Below are 20,032 nucleotides of genomic sequence, written 5' to 3'. Positions count from 1 at the left end.
TTTGGTCCCATTCTTTCCATGCAACGACCATAGGGCTAATGTTAAAATGCCGAAATTAAAGGGGGGCACGGTGCCCCGGTGCCCTACCCGTTCCGCCGCCTATGCTTATTGCTTACCAGTTCTCTATATACCGTGGCTTACCTTACCTTATAAAGTTGGGCATCGGGATAAAAGAGGCCACTCGGCCTAATGGGCCACGCTAGCATCGAATTCGAGTGAAAGGCAATAGGCATAGGTATCGGAAACAGTGGCGGCGGATTCGATTTTGGCGTGGGGGGGCAAGATCCCAGACCGAGATGATATCATAGGTGGATCAGAAAGGTGGTTTCGAGGCTGCTGGTATATACCCATCCCAAAAAAGTCCCCAAAATCCAAAAACTCCTCGGATTTTTATTCCCTACGTACCTACTGCTGTGCATTTGAAAGTAAAAAAAAATATAATAGCTTTATTATAAGAAAACATATTTTTGTCGAATCAGGGCTTTGCGGGAAAGTAATAACTATCAATTTCCCCTCACTGGATCCGCAAATGGACGCTGTAACGATTTTTGTATCGCTGTATTAGAATAAGTTCCAACGGGAAATTTTGTGCCATAGGCCGATGGCATATCGGATGTTGAAGAACGGAACTAAACTTAAGGAAAAAGGTGAGCGCTTGAGCGCTATTTTTCAATGAGGTAACTCGGTACCATTTTCTCTGTTCATGTTACATTCGATTTCCGTTCAACGTTCCCTTGATATCATGAGACAGATATCAACTGAAGCTATAGCTCATAGCATGAGAAGACCGCTTACCATACATTCAGAGGCAAACGGTCGCAACTAAACCTATTGGGACAGCAATCCGCCAGCTAAACCCACCCCAAGAAAGTGGTTCGTAAACTAAGCTCACCGAGACGGGCTGTCTCGGTTTATACAGCAAACCACAGCGAGTTAAATAAGCCCAAACACTTGTCGGGCTAGAGTGAGGGAACGGAGGGCTAAGGCAAGGGAGCGGCGGGCTAGGGCGAAGGAACGGAGGACTGGGACGAGGAGCCAGAAGCTGTGAGTGGGCGTTATTTCATTAAGGCCTTATGGCTGAAACAGACTCTTTCCGCGTTCAGGAAATCGCATGCGAGAGCCTATTCAAATACATTATGTATAATTCTTCCCGCATCAATCGCATCCGGGAGGTGCGTGCGATTCATGCGAGCGTGCTTCCATGTATTTGAATAGGCTCGCGCATGCGATTTCCTGACTGCGGAAAGAGTCTGTTTCAGGCATTAGGGGTACGCAGACTGCGGTAAGGTCGACTATTAATATCACATCAAATTTTGACACCACGTCTGTTTACTCGAGAATCAGCCGCCAGTGATATCTGCAAAGACGACGCATATCCGACCCAGATTCAGCCGAGTCAGGGCGCCTCAGGTGGCGTGACTTTAATTTCAGTTTCACATGTCAAACGACCTGAGTACAGTCACTGCAGCCACTATTTTTATTGTGCTGTGGCTTATTTTATTGCGCTGTGACTTTGGCCGTAAATGACTTTAGCCGGTCCCGTAGCTCAGTTGGTAGAGCGTTGGACTCCGCGTGGTGAGAGCACGCGTTCCCGGTTATAACAGTCCGGGTTCGAAGCGCGACGGGCGCTTGACATTTATGGGCCTCCTGACAGGTATGGCTGCGGTTGGTGGAAGGCCGTAGCCAGGCGAAGTCAGTGAGGTGACCGGCCGTGCGTGGCTATGTGCGCACGTTAAACTTTGGACTCTAAATTCTGCCATAGAACTGGAATTGCGCGATCGGAGGGTAGAGGGCAGGGTCACCGCAACAAGCTTCGCTTAGCGTTGGCTCTGTCCTTGTGAATCCGTCCTATCAAAAGGTTCGGACTGGATTTATAGAAAAAAATGGGCATGCCCCGTGGCTGATATGGTTAATAAATGAAATAAACGAAATGAAATGAAATGGCTGGATCTATTGTGGGGCTATTATGCCGAATGACCTCGTCCATTGACTTAACAACTTTGACGTGACCCAGGGAGGGTTGAAACCTATTGAGAAGGGCTTCTTTTTGTCGCATGATCGCGCAACGTTTAGTCTACAGATGGCTTCAGGAAAAGCGATCACGAGATCCATCCATTCGTCTGTTTTGGAATGAGAGGGAGGCCCACTAATGGTCAGTGCCCCCCCCCCAAAAAAAAAATTTCCAACTTTTTTTACAAATTTCATCAGTCCTAACTACCCGCAAGCGAATGGCAAGCCCTTCCGTCTCCGATCGCCTGAGATTTGGAATTTACAAAATAGCGGTAAACGACCACTGAAGGTCGGAGTTGCGTCTCTTGCACACTTAGAATGTCTCAAAATCGAAGCTGGAAGGACAAAAAACTGCTTTAAAGCGGAAATCGTTGGCATTTAATGTATTCCAAAGTGACGGTTAGACCAACTGTATGGGCGCATAGGTACAATATTAGGTTATGGAAATTTTCCTCATGTTTAGGGCACAAATTATGGAGGGGCAAAATATACGTTTGCCACTCCTCCAAAAGTTTCGTAGGTGACGAGTCGACGACGCTTCCTCTGCCGCCCCGTATCCGTCGCCCCTAAAAGCGGCCATTTAAGGCCTGGGCTGCCGCTGCGTCACGTTGACGCTTCAAGTTCAAGTTCAAGTTCAAGTTCAAGTTCGGTGTATTGAGGACATTTCCACATAGTGGCTTAATATTTAGTCCGAGTCAGAGTACATAGATAAAAACATGACACAGTCAATATCACAGTAAATCACAATCAAGAGATAGGTATATAAAAACACGGTCCAAAGTCGGACAAACCAGACCCTCGACTAGTTCGACAGCCGGCGCAGAAACTCGGCGCGGGTTGCAGAGCCGGTGACAGCCGGCGACAGGCGGTTCCACGCCGCGGCCGCTCGGTAAGAAAACGCGCGGCGCGACGCGGACAGGCGGTATGGAGGCAGCTCGAGAGCGCCCGCCTCAGTCGACCGGGTGATACGCTTATGCTTATATTGCCTCTAAAACGAGTTTGAGGAGAGGGAAACTTCTATTGAACGCAAACGCTTGTCATTTAAGAAAGGCAACGTATGATATAGTATATGGGCATCTGATAACACCTTCAGATGATCGAACAAAATTAATATATGGCTTCTTGTCAAAGTTTTATGTCACAAATTATGGGGGGGGGGGCAAAAAGATACTTTTGCCCCCCCCACGAGTTTGCCAGGGGGGCAGCTGCCCCCTCTGCCCCCCCGAATCCGCCGCCCCTGATCGGAAAGGGACCATATTTGAGGGTAGGGATGTCAAACATGACGCTTGATCAGTGTCAGTCCAGTCGCGTCTTGAACGACAATAGCGACTCAGCAGAGACGACGTCTGACAGCAGGGCTTCCAGTCGTTCACGACTGAAACGCTTTTGGAAAACGCTCTGGAACGTTTTCCAAAAGCGGCAGGAACGCTTTTATAAAAGCGTTCCTGCACGTTCGGCTTCCCCAGCTTTCACTGCAGCGACCTCTTATGGTCTGCGATTCGTGTCGCTTGTCAGGAGTGACTCAAGTGGTACCCGGAGTTCATGTGAAGGTATTGCAGCTACGGGAGGCCGAGGCGGTGAAACCTTTCTGGGCACGGCGAGTCTCTGAGGTCCGTGGTCTGCAGGCGTGCCGCCCGTCGTTGCACTCGCTCCAGCTGCTCCCCTGGTATTCTTTGGAGAATGGACCCCCGATGGCGTTTTCAAACTCGAGGAACTGTCGGACTCGGGACTAGGGCCTTGGAAAAGGCGGCAAGCGGGAAGCAGCAATACCCGGTCCGCATACCTGAAATTCACCGCAGTGGGGTCGATAACTGATAAGCAGTGCGAGCATTACCAAGCTCTATATGGTGACTTGCAATGCAAGAGACCCCGCTCACCAGTCACCACTGCCATTTTTAGTAACAGCGAGGGAAAGACGAGTCCACTGCCGCTATGGCAGAATATTTGGGGCCGGATACCTAATAGGTATCTCATCTCTGAGTCTGTGCTGATACAGACAGACATTCGGCGAATCCCGTGCCAGAGCAGCATATATCTTGCCAGGCCAATTACACTGAACAACAAAATTTGACTTTTGTCATAGTACAGAAAGCAGAATACCCATTTTTGTGGTAACTTGTGACGCTGAACACGAATCTGACATCAGAAATGGCGTATCAGGCTAGGTTTTTGAGATCCAGTATGTCTGTGTATCTGCTCTGAATGGCTATTTTCAACATTTCACTCTTCCTTTATATGACATTGCCGGTGACTCCGAAGGAAAAAGCTCTGTGTCTGGGGTAATTTAGGGTGCAAAATACGAATCTGGCACTAGAAATGGGGCATCGTGTTAGGTTTTGGCATTACAGTATGTTTGCGTCCTTTTCTTAGGTGCATGTACTCAGCTTGTTATTCTGTCTTTATATTACATGGCTAGTGATCCAATTTACTTTCGGAAAATCTTGGAGATGTCAGTGACGAGCATGGGGAGAGGTTCCATCAGGACATCGCCGTGATGGAGAGCAGATATCAGGGCAAGTTTGGTCCCAATATGATGGGTGATTACTGCTGGACACTGCAGAGAGAGGAACGTCAGCAGGGGAGCAGGGGAGGAGACAAAGCAAGAATCAGAAGCGATTCTAACAAGAAGAGTTGCTGAGCGAAAGGAAGATGCCAAAGTGTTTGAAATGACCAAAAATCTTGCCTGTGTGGTCGAGAGGTAGCACAGATGGATGACCATACCGTTGGTTGATTGCACTTTGCCGTGATTGTACAATATGTGATTACCTACCTTGCGCTGTGATGTGTGATATACATTTCTGTTCCAACAAATTCAATAGTTTTGTGCTCATCTGTGTTGCCTGGCTGTGGTAAATATGGATTAAAAAGATATATAATCTAGATCTAAGGATATCTACAATAGGCTAACAACAATGCATAAAAAGTGATAATTTAAGGCATCAGTATGTGCCAGACAAAAAACTGAGCCCGATGGGGCAAAACGGTGACCAGATTTCGAATCAGCGGCCTCGAATTAGGTAGAAACGAATGCTCACCTCTCTGTACATTTTTGGCTGTTGATCAGTGTTATCAGCGCGGCCAAATTGAAATGTGTGACTGTAGTGCCAGCAGCAGATTCACGGCAATAGTAAATCAAATAACGGTTAAACGGTTGTTAATCCGACTTCCAGCCGATGCCTCTAAATTGACGGAACCGGGAACTTGATACAAGATACTAATGATTTATAAATAGGTACTTACAAATAGGTACTGTATATAGGTATAATCACTCATATTTTGATTTGCTAGTGGAGTTTACCTCCTTGTCGCTGGTGCGTCATTTGTGGAGCAACAAAGTCCAATGTGTTCGTTACTTAGTACTGAGCGCGCATTTTATCAATTCAACCAATCATTGATCAGGATACCCGGCTACCAGTTTTAGTGGGGAAAATAGTTTTATGGTGTCGAAATCCCGTATATGATAGTCTTTTCGCTTGAATTCCATCCTTCGTTAGTAAGTAGCTAAATTGTAGCGATTAAATTGTATGCATTGTTCATATTTTCCTTCGAAGTGCCTGCTACTCAATTTCACTTCGGAAAATGCACTTCCGAGTGTAGCTGCTCAGAGACATCTAAAGAACACACAACACACATCCTTGTTGATGTCCTGATTGGCTCTTGCCAGGATAAAATTGAAGGTCGCTGGTGGCTATAAAGTGTAATATTCTGATTTTCACTAAGGTCGCGCGGAAACAAAGGTCTTCCAGGTAACTCAGCGCATGCGATTATAAATAGGATTCAAGTTTGCGCATATTCATATGTTCTAGTAATCTTGATTCATAACATGAAGTTAGTGTTTCTTTATGAAATTTTCAATTCAATTCAATGAATTAGTACCTACTTTTCAGCTCAGCAACCTGAAACGCAAAGCCGACTTGAGACCAGCATTTGTTGGCTAGTATTTCATTTTCTCGTATCCTTTTCGCCTAGCCCAAGTTTTTCATTACATTGCTAGATAATTTGTGCATTACCTACCTTTCTATCAGAAACCAAGTCTACGTTTTTAACATTCTATTCAACTATAAGCATCTGTCACAAGACAGTAGCGGCAGAACACCTTCAATTAAGGGGGGCACTGCCAACTTTTGGTCCCATTCTTTCCATGCAATGCCCATAGGGCTAATGTTAAAATGCCAAAATCAAAGGGGGGCACGGTGCCCCGGTGCCCTCCCCGTTCCGCCGCCTATGTCACAAGATATTGATAATTATACAGGTACCTACTGACTAAGCTAGAAGTCACAGGATCAGAGGCAGACATTTATTGTTTTCCTTTCTATTCATGAGATGCATTAAATGATATTACAACAATTCGCATGAGCTGCACAAAGCACAGCTGGGGTGTTACTAAAATACAGCTCTCGCCTCTCACACATGCAAATCATGTAGGTTCTGCCCCTCCCACTTGAATACATGGCATATTTTGCAGGGAGCTAGAAAAATATCCCAACTCACCCCAACATGATCAATCTGTCTTTACCAAAGCCTACTCCTTCTTCTGGCAGAAGGCTATGCTGAATAAGTTCAGATAAGGCTAGGTCTGGTGACCTCATCTCAGTGGACTACAATGATTTGCTGCATAAATAAGCATCATTCTTAAATTAAGAACATGAAAAAATATTGGGGGAAAAGAAAAATATCCTTGAAAAGCAGTTTTGATATCAGCTTCATTATTTCTGTTAACTTAGTTGCTAATTAAATCATGTTTGGTGTTTTCTAGTTAAGAGGTTTTTGCAAACTCAAGTGAATGTGGAATGTGGACAATGAAGTATGATTTTCATAAAGTAGGCAAATGAAAAACTAAGTAATGTGATCCCTGCTTGTGACTGCTAGCTAGAAGTATTGAAGCAAGGGGATTGCTATTACCACTGGTAAATGTTTAGATGAAGTACTGTGAAGATGAAAACAATCTAACCTGACCTAACCTTACCTAGTAACCTACAACCTTGAACCTGCAAACCTATAACCCACAGACCTATAACCTACCAATCTAAAACCTACAACCTACAAACCTTAAACCTACAGCCTACAACCTACCAACCTACAATCTACCAACATACCATTCAGAATCAGACCTCATCTTCAGTCTTCACATAAACTTTACCACCTGCCACTAAGAAAAAGCTGCTTGACCAAGTTAACATGAAAATAACAATATTGGAGGAAGATTCCTGCATAATCTTTAAGTGCTGCCACTTGAATTGACATCACAATGGTCTTCATGGAAGCTCTGAGCCTGAAGATTTATAACTTGTCCTAGTTATATGCCAGAGGGGCAGTTATATGATAATGCATAGGCATTTGTACATGATAACTCTGGTGGCAAAGCTTTCCCTTTGGATGAAAACATTCTTGCCATGAGAACTCATCACATATACATAATCAAAAACTTTGTTATCTTTTTAGCATAAATGGTTGTAAATGGTTGCAGTATATTTAGCTTACAAGTGTAACAGGACCAGACTGGTTTTTGATTCACCTTTTTGGATCGATTCAATCATTGATTCATTTGCTTTTTGTTTGATTCAATCACCATTTGATTCCTTCAAAAAATTTGGTGAATCGATTCCTTTTGATTCAGAGAATCAAAAAACAATAAAAGGAATGATTCACGTTTGATTCAGCCAAAATTTTTTGAATGATTCTTTTTTGATTCAATTAAAAAATAAAATATACAAAATATCAGGGATAGTATTGTATTTGTTGTGTTCTTTTTGTTGTCATGTAATGGCAGTGTGTTAATATTTGTTGATAATGAACTATGTTGGTTCACTTCAAATTTTTTTAAGTTCATGAATCATTAATTTTTTTGATTCAATCAACCCTGATTCCCAATGCGTTTGATTCAATTATGGCTTGTGAATCAAACAATCCTGACGGTGAATCAAACCTTTTTGATTCAACAAATTTTGTTTGATTCAATCCAATCGATTCAATCACAGATGAATCAAACACCAGTCTGAACAGGACCCACAAGTCAGTTCAGGCCACTTCATAGCTCTAATATGACTGCAGGCCTGTTTATAGATGAAAACTAATGTGGTATGAAATTAGCATTGAATTGGATTGCCTATCATTAAATGCATCACTCAAAAGTATGTGCTCATACTTTAAGGACCCACCACAGTGACAAACATTTATATCCATTCACTAGTGCCTGGTTATTGCTGATGTGTACTGTACCTGATTTTGTTTTCTATGCCTACCTATCTATTTCATTCTTCTCTCTTTCTCACTCCTTTTGTCTCTTTTTCTTCTTTTTTCTCTTCTGATGTGGATGGCCTCTCTTGTCAACACCCTCTATCTCTCTTTTCTAGTATTCAATTCGGCTATTCAAAAGTCGAACTGTAAATAGTTTTTTGTTTACACTTACCATTCCAACATTGTTGTGTGTTTCGTTTTATATAGCCTTGTGTGTGGCTGATGAAGTGCAAAGTACCAAAAGTCACTATTAGTGTCTCTGTGAAATTATTGCTTCTGGCTACCTGTGCTGCTGATCATTTATGAAGCTGTCGGTTGTTTTGTTTTGCAGCGCTTTTGCTTGGTATTGTGATCCGTCCCGGGGCCGAGGCATGTGAGCGCTGCTGACCGCTACATGGGAACACGATGGCTTTCAATCAGTCCACCTCGGTGAGTAGCCGGGCGCCGCCGCCGCTTCTGCTGTCCGTGCGTCCTCTGTGTTTGTTTGTTTGGCTCTGGCGCCCTTTGAGCCGGCTCGTCAGACTCCGCTGGCCACTGGCTGTGAGTGTCTCCGGCACGTCGGACGGACGGTCCGACGGGGGCATGGCGTTATCTGACATGTTGGTAAATGTGTAAATTTTTTGATTCGCCGCTCGGTCTCGCCTTAGGCAATGCCAAGTTGATTTGCTCAGTAATGAGATATTTTGTTTTCTTTGCCGTTTCCGCAAATGATCACGTCAAAGAGTTAAAACTGGATTCTACTCTCATATTATACTCGCCGGGATTTGAATCCATGTATGGGTTTGGGAATCACGAACTATACGCTTTCAATGTGTATCGTCATGGTTATGAACCGTTTTCCTAGAGGCCCAGTGCAGAAATGTCCGTTTCCCGAGAAGCATTCTATCGCTCACTCGTACCAGATACACATGTTACACAGTGCCTTTAGATGAATGGTATACATCTGAAGACGGTTGGGCATCTTTCTAAGCTCCGCACATGTGCACCACTATTCACGTGGCATGCTGTACCGCCGGCCGCTTCCAGCAGCGTCAGTCCCACCCGGTGCCGCCCCGTGCCGTGCGGTGGCGCCCCCTGCCCGGTACGGCCGCTCCGCTCCACGGCGGCTCTCTGGGCCCGCGGTCCGCCCGGCGGCGACTCGGGGCGGTGAGTGGCGACTGCTGCCCTCTGTAGGTACTCGGCGACCGATATGTGCAGGAGAGATTGCTACAACTGGTGGGACACTGGAGTGCTGCACTGGTCTGATCGGTCGGTGCTGACGAGGTGGTAGTTCACAGCTAGGGGATGGGTGACTGACTCGATAAAAGCTATGATAGCAGATAATTCAGATATCAGCTAGCTACCGGACCCGACTGCCATCCCCCTGTCCGTTCCGTTCGCCACCTCCGGCCCTCCACCCGTCGCTGCCCGTGTGTCTTGTGGCGCCCCTAAACTCCCATCACCGTGTAACCGGCGGCAGCCCGGCCGGCGGCCCGGTCACACAGGTTACCGTCTGCACGCGGTGCGCTGCCACCGTCCGACTCTGAGCGGCCGCGCCGACCGCCGGCCTTCGGAGGGAATCAGAGACCGGTCGGCCGGGCGGCCGGCTCGCCGTCACCGTCGCGGGACGGTTTGACAGGGTGGGGGTCCGCGGCGCCGTGTCCTGTGGTGTCGCTCTGTGGTAGAGGAGGGAGTCAGGGAGAGGAGGGGAGCAGGGAGAGCGGACGGCGACAGTACGACCGCCGCTAACTCACCGTGCAAACGGCGACTGAACGGGGTGTAAATCCGCGGCTGGATTACCGCGGCCCGAACGCTGAGTCAGGCCATGGATGACCTGGTTAGTGAGCCCATTGGTCACGGCTGTCTCCTTGTTCTGATACTACCGAGCACATTGCGTGATAGCCGGGTATAAACGGAGTGAAGCTTGGAGCCTGATGCGGGCTTACGTGCAAAACGGGGAAAGTATGAACGATCGTGCCATGTTTTTGTTGATGTCTTCACCGGCTATGACACGTTGGTCTTTTTTACATTCTAAATGCTTAGCGGGCGTAAATAATGGCGGATGACATCACGCTGAGTGCTTACTCCTACCGTTTCCTTTCTCCCGTAACTATGAAATTAAACCTGTAGTATTGCATCCGCCAGTGTTCTGCATGGCGCTATACATTTCACTGTTAGCGCGTGTTCACTGGTGAAGGATAGCCACTAGCCAGTGACGCGCGGCACGAGATATGTGCCGCGGTGTCGTATGCTAAGAACCAGCACGAATCTGGACTAGATCGGAGAAAAAAATGCCCGTGCCAGTGACGATTCGTTTATTAACTGCACGCCATAGCGTGGAGCCAAGCCTGATGGCACGCCCGTGTGATATACCGTGGCGGAAGAATCTACAAGTACCGACTGCCCCGTCGCTGTGTCACGCCTATAACGGAGAGTCACACCGGCATCTGTAGCTTATGTGATATTCCTACGAGTTCTCATTTATGCTAGGTCGGTAGATCAGAGAGCTTGAGGGCTCAAAGGTTTCAGTTGTCGTCCAGGGCTCGTTTTTGGGCGGTCACCACGAGCCGACACGTTTCGCTCGTGCCAACACGTACCGTAACCGGCCCGATGACGGACAATGACGGACAGATGGCCGTCATTGTGACCGGCGTCACCCGCTGGACGGGCTGTGGCCTGTGACCGGTGGGCTAGAGTAGGAGCTGGAGTACTCGAGTGGCCCGCTATTGAGCGATGATGTACTGAGTTGACCTTCAGACCAGTGACCCTTCTCCGTACTCCGGTGGGTGACTGGGCAGAAGTCAGTTGTTTGTGTCGGGTGCTGCTGCGGTTTCAGCTGAGGCCTTTACTGCTGTGTGTTCCCTGGGCTAGATTGCTCGTCTCTCGTCAGTCTCTAGTTAAGCGCCATGTCCGTCTGTTGGTCGGTGTCCAGCCCATCAGCTGGTCCAGCGCTGGTCGGCCGCGGCCGCCGAGCCGAGCCGAGCCGCCGCAGCCAGCTAACGGTGTGAGAACGGACCGCCGCGCGAGCCTCCCACGACGCGCATACCTGGCCGGGCAGCGGTCTGCACAGGACGCCATTTCCCGGCGCCGGCTGCTGACCTGACTGGGGGTCGGGGCGGGTCAGGTCGGTGGTGGGGGATGTGGCTGAGGTTGGTGTTGGGGTGAGGGTCGGTCCTGGGACGGCAACGGGACCGGCCGGCGCGCGGCCGGTCTGGGCAGGCCGCTGGCCGGCCGGGCTGTGATGTGGCACGGCCAGCCATCCTGCCGGCCGGCCGCTGCCGCCGCGCGGCGCATCACCGGCCGCCGTCCGCTGCGGCCAGTGCAGCCGGGACGCGCCGAGCGGCCAGCAGTGGGAGCAGTGTCAGCGACCGAACAGTGAGCGCGCAGTGCAGCAGAGGTGAGCGCGGCCGACTGTGATCTGGTTTGTTAGTGACTCCGCGCCTTGCGTCGCGTTCTTCCGTCCGCCCGTCGTCCGGCGCGCGTGGCCCGTTCGTCGGCCCCGTGACCTTGCCGGGTCGGCCGCCGCCGCCACGCTACGCCGGGGTGCCGGGTCGTGCCGTGCCTGGCGCCGCCGGCGGGCTCTCGTGTTGCATCGTTTTCCGACGGTAGCACGCCGCGGCTATGGCTGTGGCGCCGGCGGTAGTGAGCTCGGAGGCCTCACGACTCTGCCGTGTAGCCCCGCCGGACCGGTTCCTGGGTACTGCAGGAGAGGAGCAGCGCTTCCACAGCCGTGTACGGCGTACGGGCTGGGTGTTTGTGTCCGCCCCACACGGCCAGTGGGGCGGCGGTGTGACTGGTTTTCCAGTCACACTGTGGTCATAGGTCACAGCAGCCACCCAGTGCAGTGCAGTGCCACCCAGTGCAGTGTTGGCTGCTGGTGGGATGATGCATTTCGGTCTGACCTCTATCACCCGGTCTGGTTAGATTAGACGGTAGCAGTGGGGCGTGCACGCCCGTCGCTCAGCCCGGGCTGGGCGTGCACAGTGCACAGCCAGCCCGATGGGGCGTGCACACCCAGTCCGCTGGGCCGTATTAACCAAGTCCGGTGGGGCGTGCACACCCAGTCCACCGGTCCGTGTTAACCCGGTCCTGTCTGACGGCGGCGCTCGGCTGCTCCCGGCTCTCTCGACTGACCGCTGGCCGTCCCCAATCTGTGTCGTCTCGCCACGCTGTCGAAGACGTGGGAACGCCGCGGATCGAGCTACTGCCCTGACCACGCAGCCGGGACGGGATAACGTGAATCACAGCCTCACGGAGTGGGTTACCGGGGCCAGCCAGTTTCCCCGCACCAGGGAGGAAGATGGACGGCGAGCTCGGTCACGTCTGAGGAAGGTTGAACCGCTGAGTTCCCTCACCTTCCTCTGTGCGCCGTTTCCTGTGCCATTATCTGGATGCTGATGTGTGCGCTTAGTCAGTCTTTGGTGACAGGAAGAGTGGTCTTCCACCATGATTGACGGATGCCCATGATAGCGTTGTAGTAGGCTTTAGGTGACCGAGACCGGTTGGATGACCTCGCAGGTCGGTCTGAGCGCATTGTTTGTGTCCCTCGAAGGGACTGCTCAGTTCTCTGCACTTGCTGTTTTGGCTGTTGGTGACACCGTTCTGATTCCATCCCGTGCAGTGTGAAGCGGGCGGACGGCGCGGTGCCACCTGGTGCGGGGGCACGATCCGGCGCGGTGGCGGCGTCCACCTCATTATGGCGGTGGTGCGCGGCGACACGCCCCGCCCAGCCCAGTGCACCGTGACCGCCGGCCGGCCGGTCCTCGCTCTCCCGCAGCCGTGCTGTGGTTAGGCTGGAGGCTGACCGCCAGCCCTGCCCTGTCCTGCACTCTGCTGTGGTCAGGCCGTCAGTCCAGCTAGCCCTGCCCGTTGTCCGATCCTCCGTTCTGCTATGTTCAGCTCGGGGACTAACCACAGCCCGTCCGTCGTCCGTTCTGCTGAGGTCAGATGTCTGACTCACCGTCACCGATACCGGGGCAGTGGCGGACGTCACGGAACGACCTTGGTACCGCCGGGGTCGCCGCTGCCGACCGCGATAGACCTCCGCTCCCCGGGACTCCTTCACAAGGGCGGTGACGAGTGCTTCCTCAAATGGACATGGTTGATAAGATAATCCGCGTTGATGCAACATCATATCAATGTTTTCAGTGTATTTGAATGTCACCGGTGGCACCTTTGTCTCCTTTCCGGATGTTGGATGCTGGATGTCTTTCTGCTCAACTTTCGCTGCCTATCAACCCGCAAACCTGTGGATATTACATTCTAATTACGGAGCGAGCGAAGCGAGCGGAGTCTTTCCTTAGATTAACGGAAATTTCTGAGTATGAGCGGCCGGCCGGCCGGCCGGCCGGCCGGCCGTGCGGACGCTTTTGCGAGGCTTATATCTCAGCAACCACTTGACCGATTTACACGCGGCAATTTTTGTAGGGTAGCTTCATTCCTTCTACCAAGTATTGGACTATTCCTGATGCATGTGGGTGACCCCTTATGCACGTGCCACGTGCAAAACGAAGAGGTGTCAGTTTTGTTATTGTTGCAATATCTCGGTAACTACTTGGCCGATTGCGCTGAAAGTTGGCATGTAGGTAGGCACCCACTAGGCACTGCATATCCATGTGCCAGAGTTGGGGTGCTGCTGCACGTGCGCACGTGCAGGGGTCGTTTCCAGATCTCGAGAACGGCTGGACCGATGGCGCTCAAATTTGGTACACGGTTACGGAGCAGTTAGTAGGGTGCCGTGCACAAGTCAGTTGGGACTCATTTTGCACGTGTGCACGTGCAGGGTGCCGCTTCCAGATCTCGAGAACGGCTGGGCCAATTGTGCTCAAATTTGGCACATCGCTAGCGACCGGTTAGTAGGGTGCCGTGCACAAGTCAGTTGGAGGTACCCCCTCGCAATTTCGCACGTGCAAGGCCCACCCTCTTGCTCGCTCCGTTAGCCCGGCCGGGCCCGGGGGGTAATCCCAACCACCGCAGCCCGGGGGGGGGCGTTTTTCGCCCCCCCCCTGTCTAACTCCGTAAATAAGGGAGCTACGGAAACAAAAGCGATACCAAACGAAAGGTCCTTACGAGACGATTCTAATGCACCTAAAGTTTTTGACCTCAGGTCAATTTTCAAGGTCAGAGGTCAAGGTCAAAGGCAAAAACCGCCACATGTGTAGTGATCTCAAAGTAAGCCTTCTAGAGGACGGCAGGCTGCATCAAACCGGCAAAATTGGCTGTCAAACGAAAGAAGAGAATCTGAGGATTCTGAAAATGTGCTCAAAGTGAAAGGTCAAGGTCAAGGTCACGCTCAAAATTGACCTCAAACTTGGCACTTTTTCGCATATCTTGCGTGCTAACTTCCAAGATGTTTTGAAATGTTTTGAGGCTTATCAGTTCCCTATTTATGGTTCATCTTACGATACAAGGCTGCATTCACTGATTCAAGTTAGTAATAATAAATAAGACAATTTTGCACACCGGAAGCTCTAAATGAAGGCTTAGAGGAAAATAGATGCCAGATTCGTGATCAGCGGGTACAAATCCATCATAAACGACCTTTCATGTGTCAAGGTCAACCAGAGGTCATTCGAGGTCACATGAGGTCAACATAAAATTTGACCTTTTCCGAACAAAATATATATCATTCGACCCGGCTTGACAAGGCGAATGCGATGGTACCACTGCCGTAGCTCTAGGACCATTTTTGTCGAAGTTATTTGCGAAAAACTAAAACCACATTTCGGGGTCGTTGACCTGACCTCTGACCTAAGGTCACCAAAACTATTTTCTATTTTTCTCTAGGTCAAACGCTACACAACCGTGCTCGTAATTTGTCTTTATCTCTAAAACTCTATTTTTAGCAGCTATTTGAAGTTTGCGTCTGTGACGCCGAAGTTTGCCGTGCAGGGGTCTAGAAAAATGGACCTTGTGACGTCATCAAGGGGGCTAGGTCCAAATTTTTTACTTCAGAAGATGTCAAATTGATGGGAGAAAAGGTACTGAAAGTTTCGCCTTCCTATCCCTAAGCGTTCGGGAGCTATCGCAAATATTCGCCAGGGGGGGCGAAAAACGCCCCCCCCGGGCCCGCGAGGGTTAGTCGCCCCAAAAGGCGTTATACTGGTGAATGGTTTTCCATATTTATTCTTGGACAATGCTCGTCAGCCCGCATCTGGGCTTGCATGCCGCTTACCGTTCATCAGTAATATAGAACCTAAGTAATCTATGTAGACATCTAAGCGGCTGAAAGCATCCGTAATCAACCGTCCAATTTCTTCAATATCTCTCCTAATTGCCGGAAACGGTCGGTTCCAGGGTCATCCCAGTAATGTTGGCCTTTCTCTCTGAGCCGATGTTCCACATAGTTAGCAACTGCAACTCGAATGGACACGCCGTCTCTTGCCGCGGCTGGCTGCCTCCATTCTGTGCACACGTAATTTATTTTCTGCCGCTTAATTAAATCACTTTCGTCGGGGAGAAATTCGGGTCGTCTGAATGCAACTGCCGGCCGGCGATAAGTGGTGTCGGGAGATGGGACGACGGGGGGTGGACGGCGATGGGGCTCCTTTGTGGGCAGGGCCGGCCGCCGGGCGATTGGTCACGCTGGCCGCCCGCTGAAGGGCTGAGACGGCCTCTCCCGATGGCGCCGACCGCCAGACGTGACAGCAGACGACACGTGTCCGCTTTCCACACAATGGCTGACAGAGGCCGGACCGCTGCGCCGCAGCACGTATCTCCATCGCTGCTGCTCAGAATGGTAGTTTATCTGAGAGTAGCTATATGCACCTTCTGATGGCTTCTGATTGTAGGTATGTCTTTTTTAGACCGGTCTTTTATTTTCATGTAGCTTAGTTTCCAAAATACTCGGAATAACGGTGAATTGAATGAGGTAGCTATCCGCATTTCTACGGCTTTTATTATAGGATCTGCTATCGCTTGATGCAGAGAAATAAACATAGCATTAATGCAAGGCAATATTACTTCGGTTGATTGGAAACCCTAATGCAATTTTTCCTGATAAGCCTTTCTCCAGGGAAGCTGCAGTGAAAGTATTCCCTAACCAACCCCTGTGCCTCGACCCGGTGATACGGGGACGCCGAACATATTAATGCGCCACACCGGCTAAAGTGATGCTGATGTGAAACTCGTGTCGGGCTATCAGCCACCGCGGGCTGCCGGTCGAAGCGCCGATGGACGCCGAATATCCACTCTTCCCGAGACCTTCGACGGAAAGTGTTTCCCCGAACGACCCCCCTCCTCCGTCGGACGGTCGCGACGGTCGAGCGCTCTCCGTCGGCACCGTCGGGACTATCGGCGGCGGGAAAGACGCTCTGTCCACATCGGAAAGGGTTTGGCTGCCACGAGTCGGCACTGAAACGGTCGACAGTTCCGTGAAATGGTCTCGGAAGCGCGGGGGGGGGGGAGAGGGGAGAGAGCTGAGCGATTCCTGGGCCCTCCAAGGAACCCTTTCCGGTCTTTTCAACAGACAGAGCTCATATCGCGATTGGCGGACGGTTGATATTTGTTTTCTCAGGTTTGGGCTAGCCTGAGGCACTAAATTGCTCAGAGGCCTACCAGCTCTGGTAATGGTCTCAAATGGAAGACTTCTGGGGCCAGGCCGTGATGCGCTGCATCGAAGTGGCCGGGTGTCAATCTCTTACATTGGTTCTGTGCATTTTTCCAAAATGGTTCCTTTCCCTTCTTCCCGCGCTCTCCCCTCGTTGTTATCAGAGTTACAACTAACCATCGGGGATCACTCCAGCTATCCCCCCTCCCTCAGTGTCTTGCTCAGTGCTCACTGTCACCCAGTCTGACCGACTCATCCCGCGGTCCGAAATGACCCGTCACTCGGCCTGTCTCTCAGTGTCCGGCCCTGTCGAGGTCGGCGTCCCATTGCCCTGAAAAGGTCGCAGCCTCACACAGAGAGACAATCTGAGAGCATCGTGCTGCGCAGGCCGCCGACACCGACACAGCTGGACCCAATTGAGACCAATCGGGTCAGCCGGACGGCCACCGGGTGCAACACACAGCACCGCCGGCGCCGGCCCCTGTCCCCGGGACGGTGAATCAGTCCGCTCGAACTGGTGGCGTGTCATCCTCCGACCAGGACGTCTGGCACAGCCAAACAGCTTCGTGAGATGAACGAACTTTAATTGTTATATGGTTCAAGTCAGTGAGCTCTATCGCATGTCTAAATGAAAGTGATTAAACAGAAAAGCAAAGAACTTTCGCCGTGATCAGGATTTTTACAACCCATCCCGTTGTGTGACCTCGCAGCCATCTGCACCCTGCAGCCCACCGGTCGACCCGCGCTCCCTTCCTCCTGCCGGTCCGTCTGCCCGCCCGGGATGACCGCCGACCCGTGACGGACTGGCCCAGTTGGCGGCAGGGCGGCCGGCCTGCGTGCGGCCTGAGCCCGGTACCGGTCACACCTCTGAGGGAGAGTTTTCCGTGCCATCGGGGTGCCACACGACCCGCGCTGTTTCACTCAGTCGTGTCCTGTGTGTGGCTCATTTGTTCACTGCTTTCGTTTTCATCCACCAGGACCAGTAACGTCATTTGACCATGCTTTGGTCGAGAGACTGACATATGCTTTTGCTTCGTGTGTCATCGATATTTCCAGCGCTAGATCTAATCCTAGTCGCCGAGGTCACGCTGAGTCCCGAGCCGCACGCGATCGGGCATCTCTTAACTGCCCCCTCTCCTGCCCGAGGTCACAATCAATTCGTGTCTGCACATATCAGCGGCGACAGCCTGTATCTCCAGCCGGCGGGCTGTACCGTCAGCCGTCGCAGAGATAATGTAAACATGAGCGGCATCGGCTGTCCCCACTCTCCCGTGCATCTGCGCTGCCGGGACGATACGGCAAATAGCTTTCTGATTGTTCCACGGCGACGAGCATGGGGAAATGGTGGTCCATCAGTGTGGTGGGATCATGATGTCGCAAAGCCCGTCCCCGGGCTACATATTGTCGGCCATGAGGGCTGTCTTTTATCCGACCGCAGATGGAAATTGAGATTGGTTGGAAAGTCGTAATGTGTCGTCTGTTGTCAGGGAGGATCTATCAGAGAGGACTGTCGTTCGAGGTAGGGATGATGAGATGACTGCTGGTAAAATGGGCGGCTGTGACGCCTCTGGCTTGGTGTCGCATCGATCCCTTTCTCCTCTGTTCCGTCGGAGAACAGTAGCCCAGCGTATGTCACGGCTGCTGACGTAGGGCCCCGTGTGAAGGTCTTGTTGTCACTAAGACCCCCTAGGCTGTGGGTCGCCCCCTCCCGGGTCGTAGGTCGCTTCCCCTGGGTCGTATCGCAGGTCATTTACTGCCCCCTGTAATCCCCGGAGGCGAAGGTCATGTCCTGCCATCACCGCCGTGGATTCTGATCCCCCGATCGCCGGCTCGTCATCATCCGGCCTCCCTACTAATGCGTGTCATCGTCGCCTATCGACGCGCCCGTATCTAATCGCCGTCCGCCTCTGCCGGCGAGAGAGCCGACCTGCGTCACTGTGGGCCGTGACGCCGACCGACGCGGACGCGGACGTGACGCGACGGACGTGACGGACGGGCGGTGTGCGCGGAACACAACAGCGAGTCGCCGGATCACAGTCGGCGGCGCGGTGGTCTGATCTTGTGCGTCGCACAGCGAGTGGAAGCCGTACGAGAGGCGGAGAGAGGCCGAGAGCGAGGAGAGAGGAGGAGGGGAGTGCGTGTGTGGAGTGACAGTGTCACTGAGACAGCCGAGGAGGCGGACGGTCACCTGGGAAGTGGTCGGATATGAGGTCCCTGTCGCGGGGCTCGGTCAACATGGGCTCGGCCGATATGGACTCGCTAACTGACACGGAGGTGAGTGAGGAAGGGGAGTGATGGGAGTGTGCGAGGATGGATGGCGTTTTACTGGATGAGGGGGGCTGTGGTTTTACTTTTGACTGGTGTGTGCTCAGCGGAAGTCGTGATTTTTAAGATGTGCTACTGGTAGTTGGTACTGTGTGTAACGCTATGATGCTGTCGTGACACAGTAATGGTGACGTGTGCGATACCTGATGTGACTGACTGATCACTGTGTGTGACGTGTCCCTGGTGTGTGTTTTTGTCCTTCGTGACATTCGCGCCGCGATGGCTGTGTTATGTCTCCTCTAGTGTGTCGTGTTAGTGGTGTGTATTTGTGACGCCTGTGATGGGCGCTCTGCACGCGACGCTCGCCCGTCAGGTGTTATTCCGTCGTTCTGTGTCACTGTCTGTCGCTGGCTGACGACTGGAGTCCTCTGTGACACAGCCCTGGCCTCCGGGGCGTGCGGTGGAGATTACAGCCTGGTATGCGCTATCGCTGTTATGGGAGTGTCACTAATGCCGACGACCTGTCGTTTAGGAGACTGAGTCGTGCGTGCGTATCTGTAATGGCGGTCAGAGCAGTTGGAATGGTGCGGATCATTTCGTTTTCCGTGATAAAGCAAGATCGTCACCCTGTCAAAGCTTTTAGTCAGATGTCACCCGTGCCGATGTATGTGAATTGAGACTTACCTGTCGTGAATTTCTGTATGATCGGGATCATTAGCGCCACTCGTTCGTGTCCCCATATTTTACCAGACCACCTTTGAATATAAAGCACATATGCTAATGCACAAATATGTGCATTATGCACTCGGCTCGTCGTTGAAGTACTGTGGTTCAAGTTCACTGTTTTGAATTTCAGTCCTCAGCAAGGTCAGCTCACTGGCCTTTCTGTCAAGGTTAGGACGTACAAAATTCGCTGGGCCTGCATTTCGCTGTCATGTACTCATCAGTATTCAGCTGTTCCCAGTGCCCTCCCTGCGCGGACTGAAATTTGTC

The 20,032-nt window shown here is 51.3% G+C and overlaps 1 protein-coding gene across 2 annotated transcripts in view; it reads left to right on the top strand.

Annotated features, from left to right (window-relative positions):
• The first annotated feature begins 5,647 nt into the window (after window positions 1-5,647).
• Window positions 5,648-20,032, top strand: part of LOC122380317 (serine/threonine-protein kinase 26-like) — a 57,564-nt gene continuing 43,179 nt past the window's right edge. Inside the window, exons 1-2 of one of the 2 annotated variants that reach the window (XM_043363372.1) lie at window positions 5,648-5,756; window positions 8,579-8,676. In XM_043363372.1, coding sequence (XP_043219307.1) covers window positions 8,653-8,676 — 24 coding nt within the window. In that variant the 5' untranslated portion in view covers window positions 5,648-5,756; window positions 8,579-8,652. Of the gene's footprint in view, window positions 5,757-8,578; window positions 8,677-11,466; window positions 11,624-18,848; window positions 19,049-20,032 lie in introns of those variants that run through there. The other variant, XM_043363371.1, reaches the window with a different exon arrangement.

This window comes from Amphibalanus amphitrite, unplaced genomic scaffold (genome assembly GCF_019059575.1).
Source record: "Amphibalanus amphitrite isolate SeventyFive unplaced genomic scaffold, NRLGWU_Aamphi_draft 000096F_arrow, whole genome shotgun sequence".
Taxonomy (NCBI): Eukaryota; Metazoa; Arthropoda; class Thecostraca; order Balanomorpha; family Balanidae; genus Amphibalanus; species Amphibalanus amphitrite.
The sequence above is the reverse complement of the archived record's forward strand: the minus strand, read 5'-3'. Positions and strand labels throughout refer to the sequence as shown.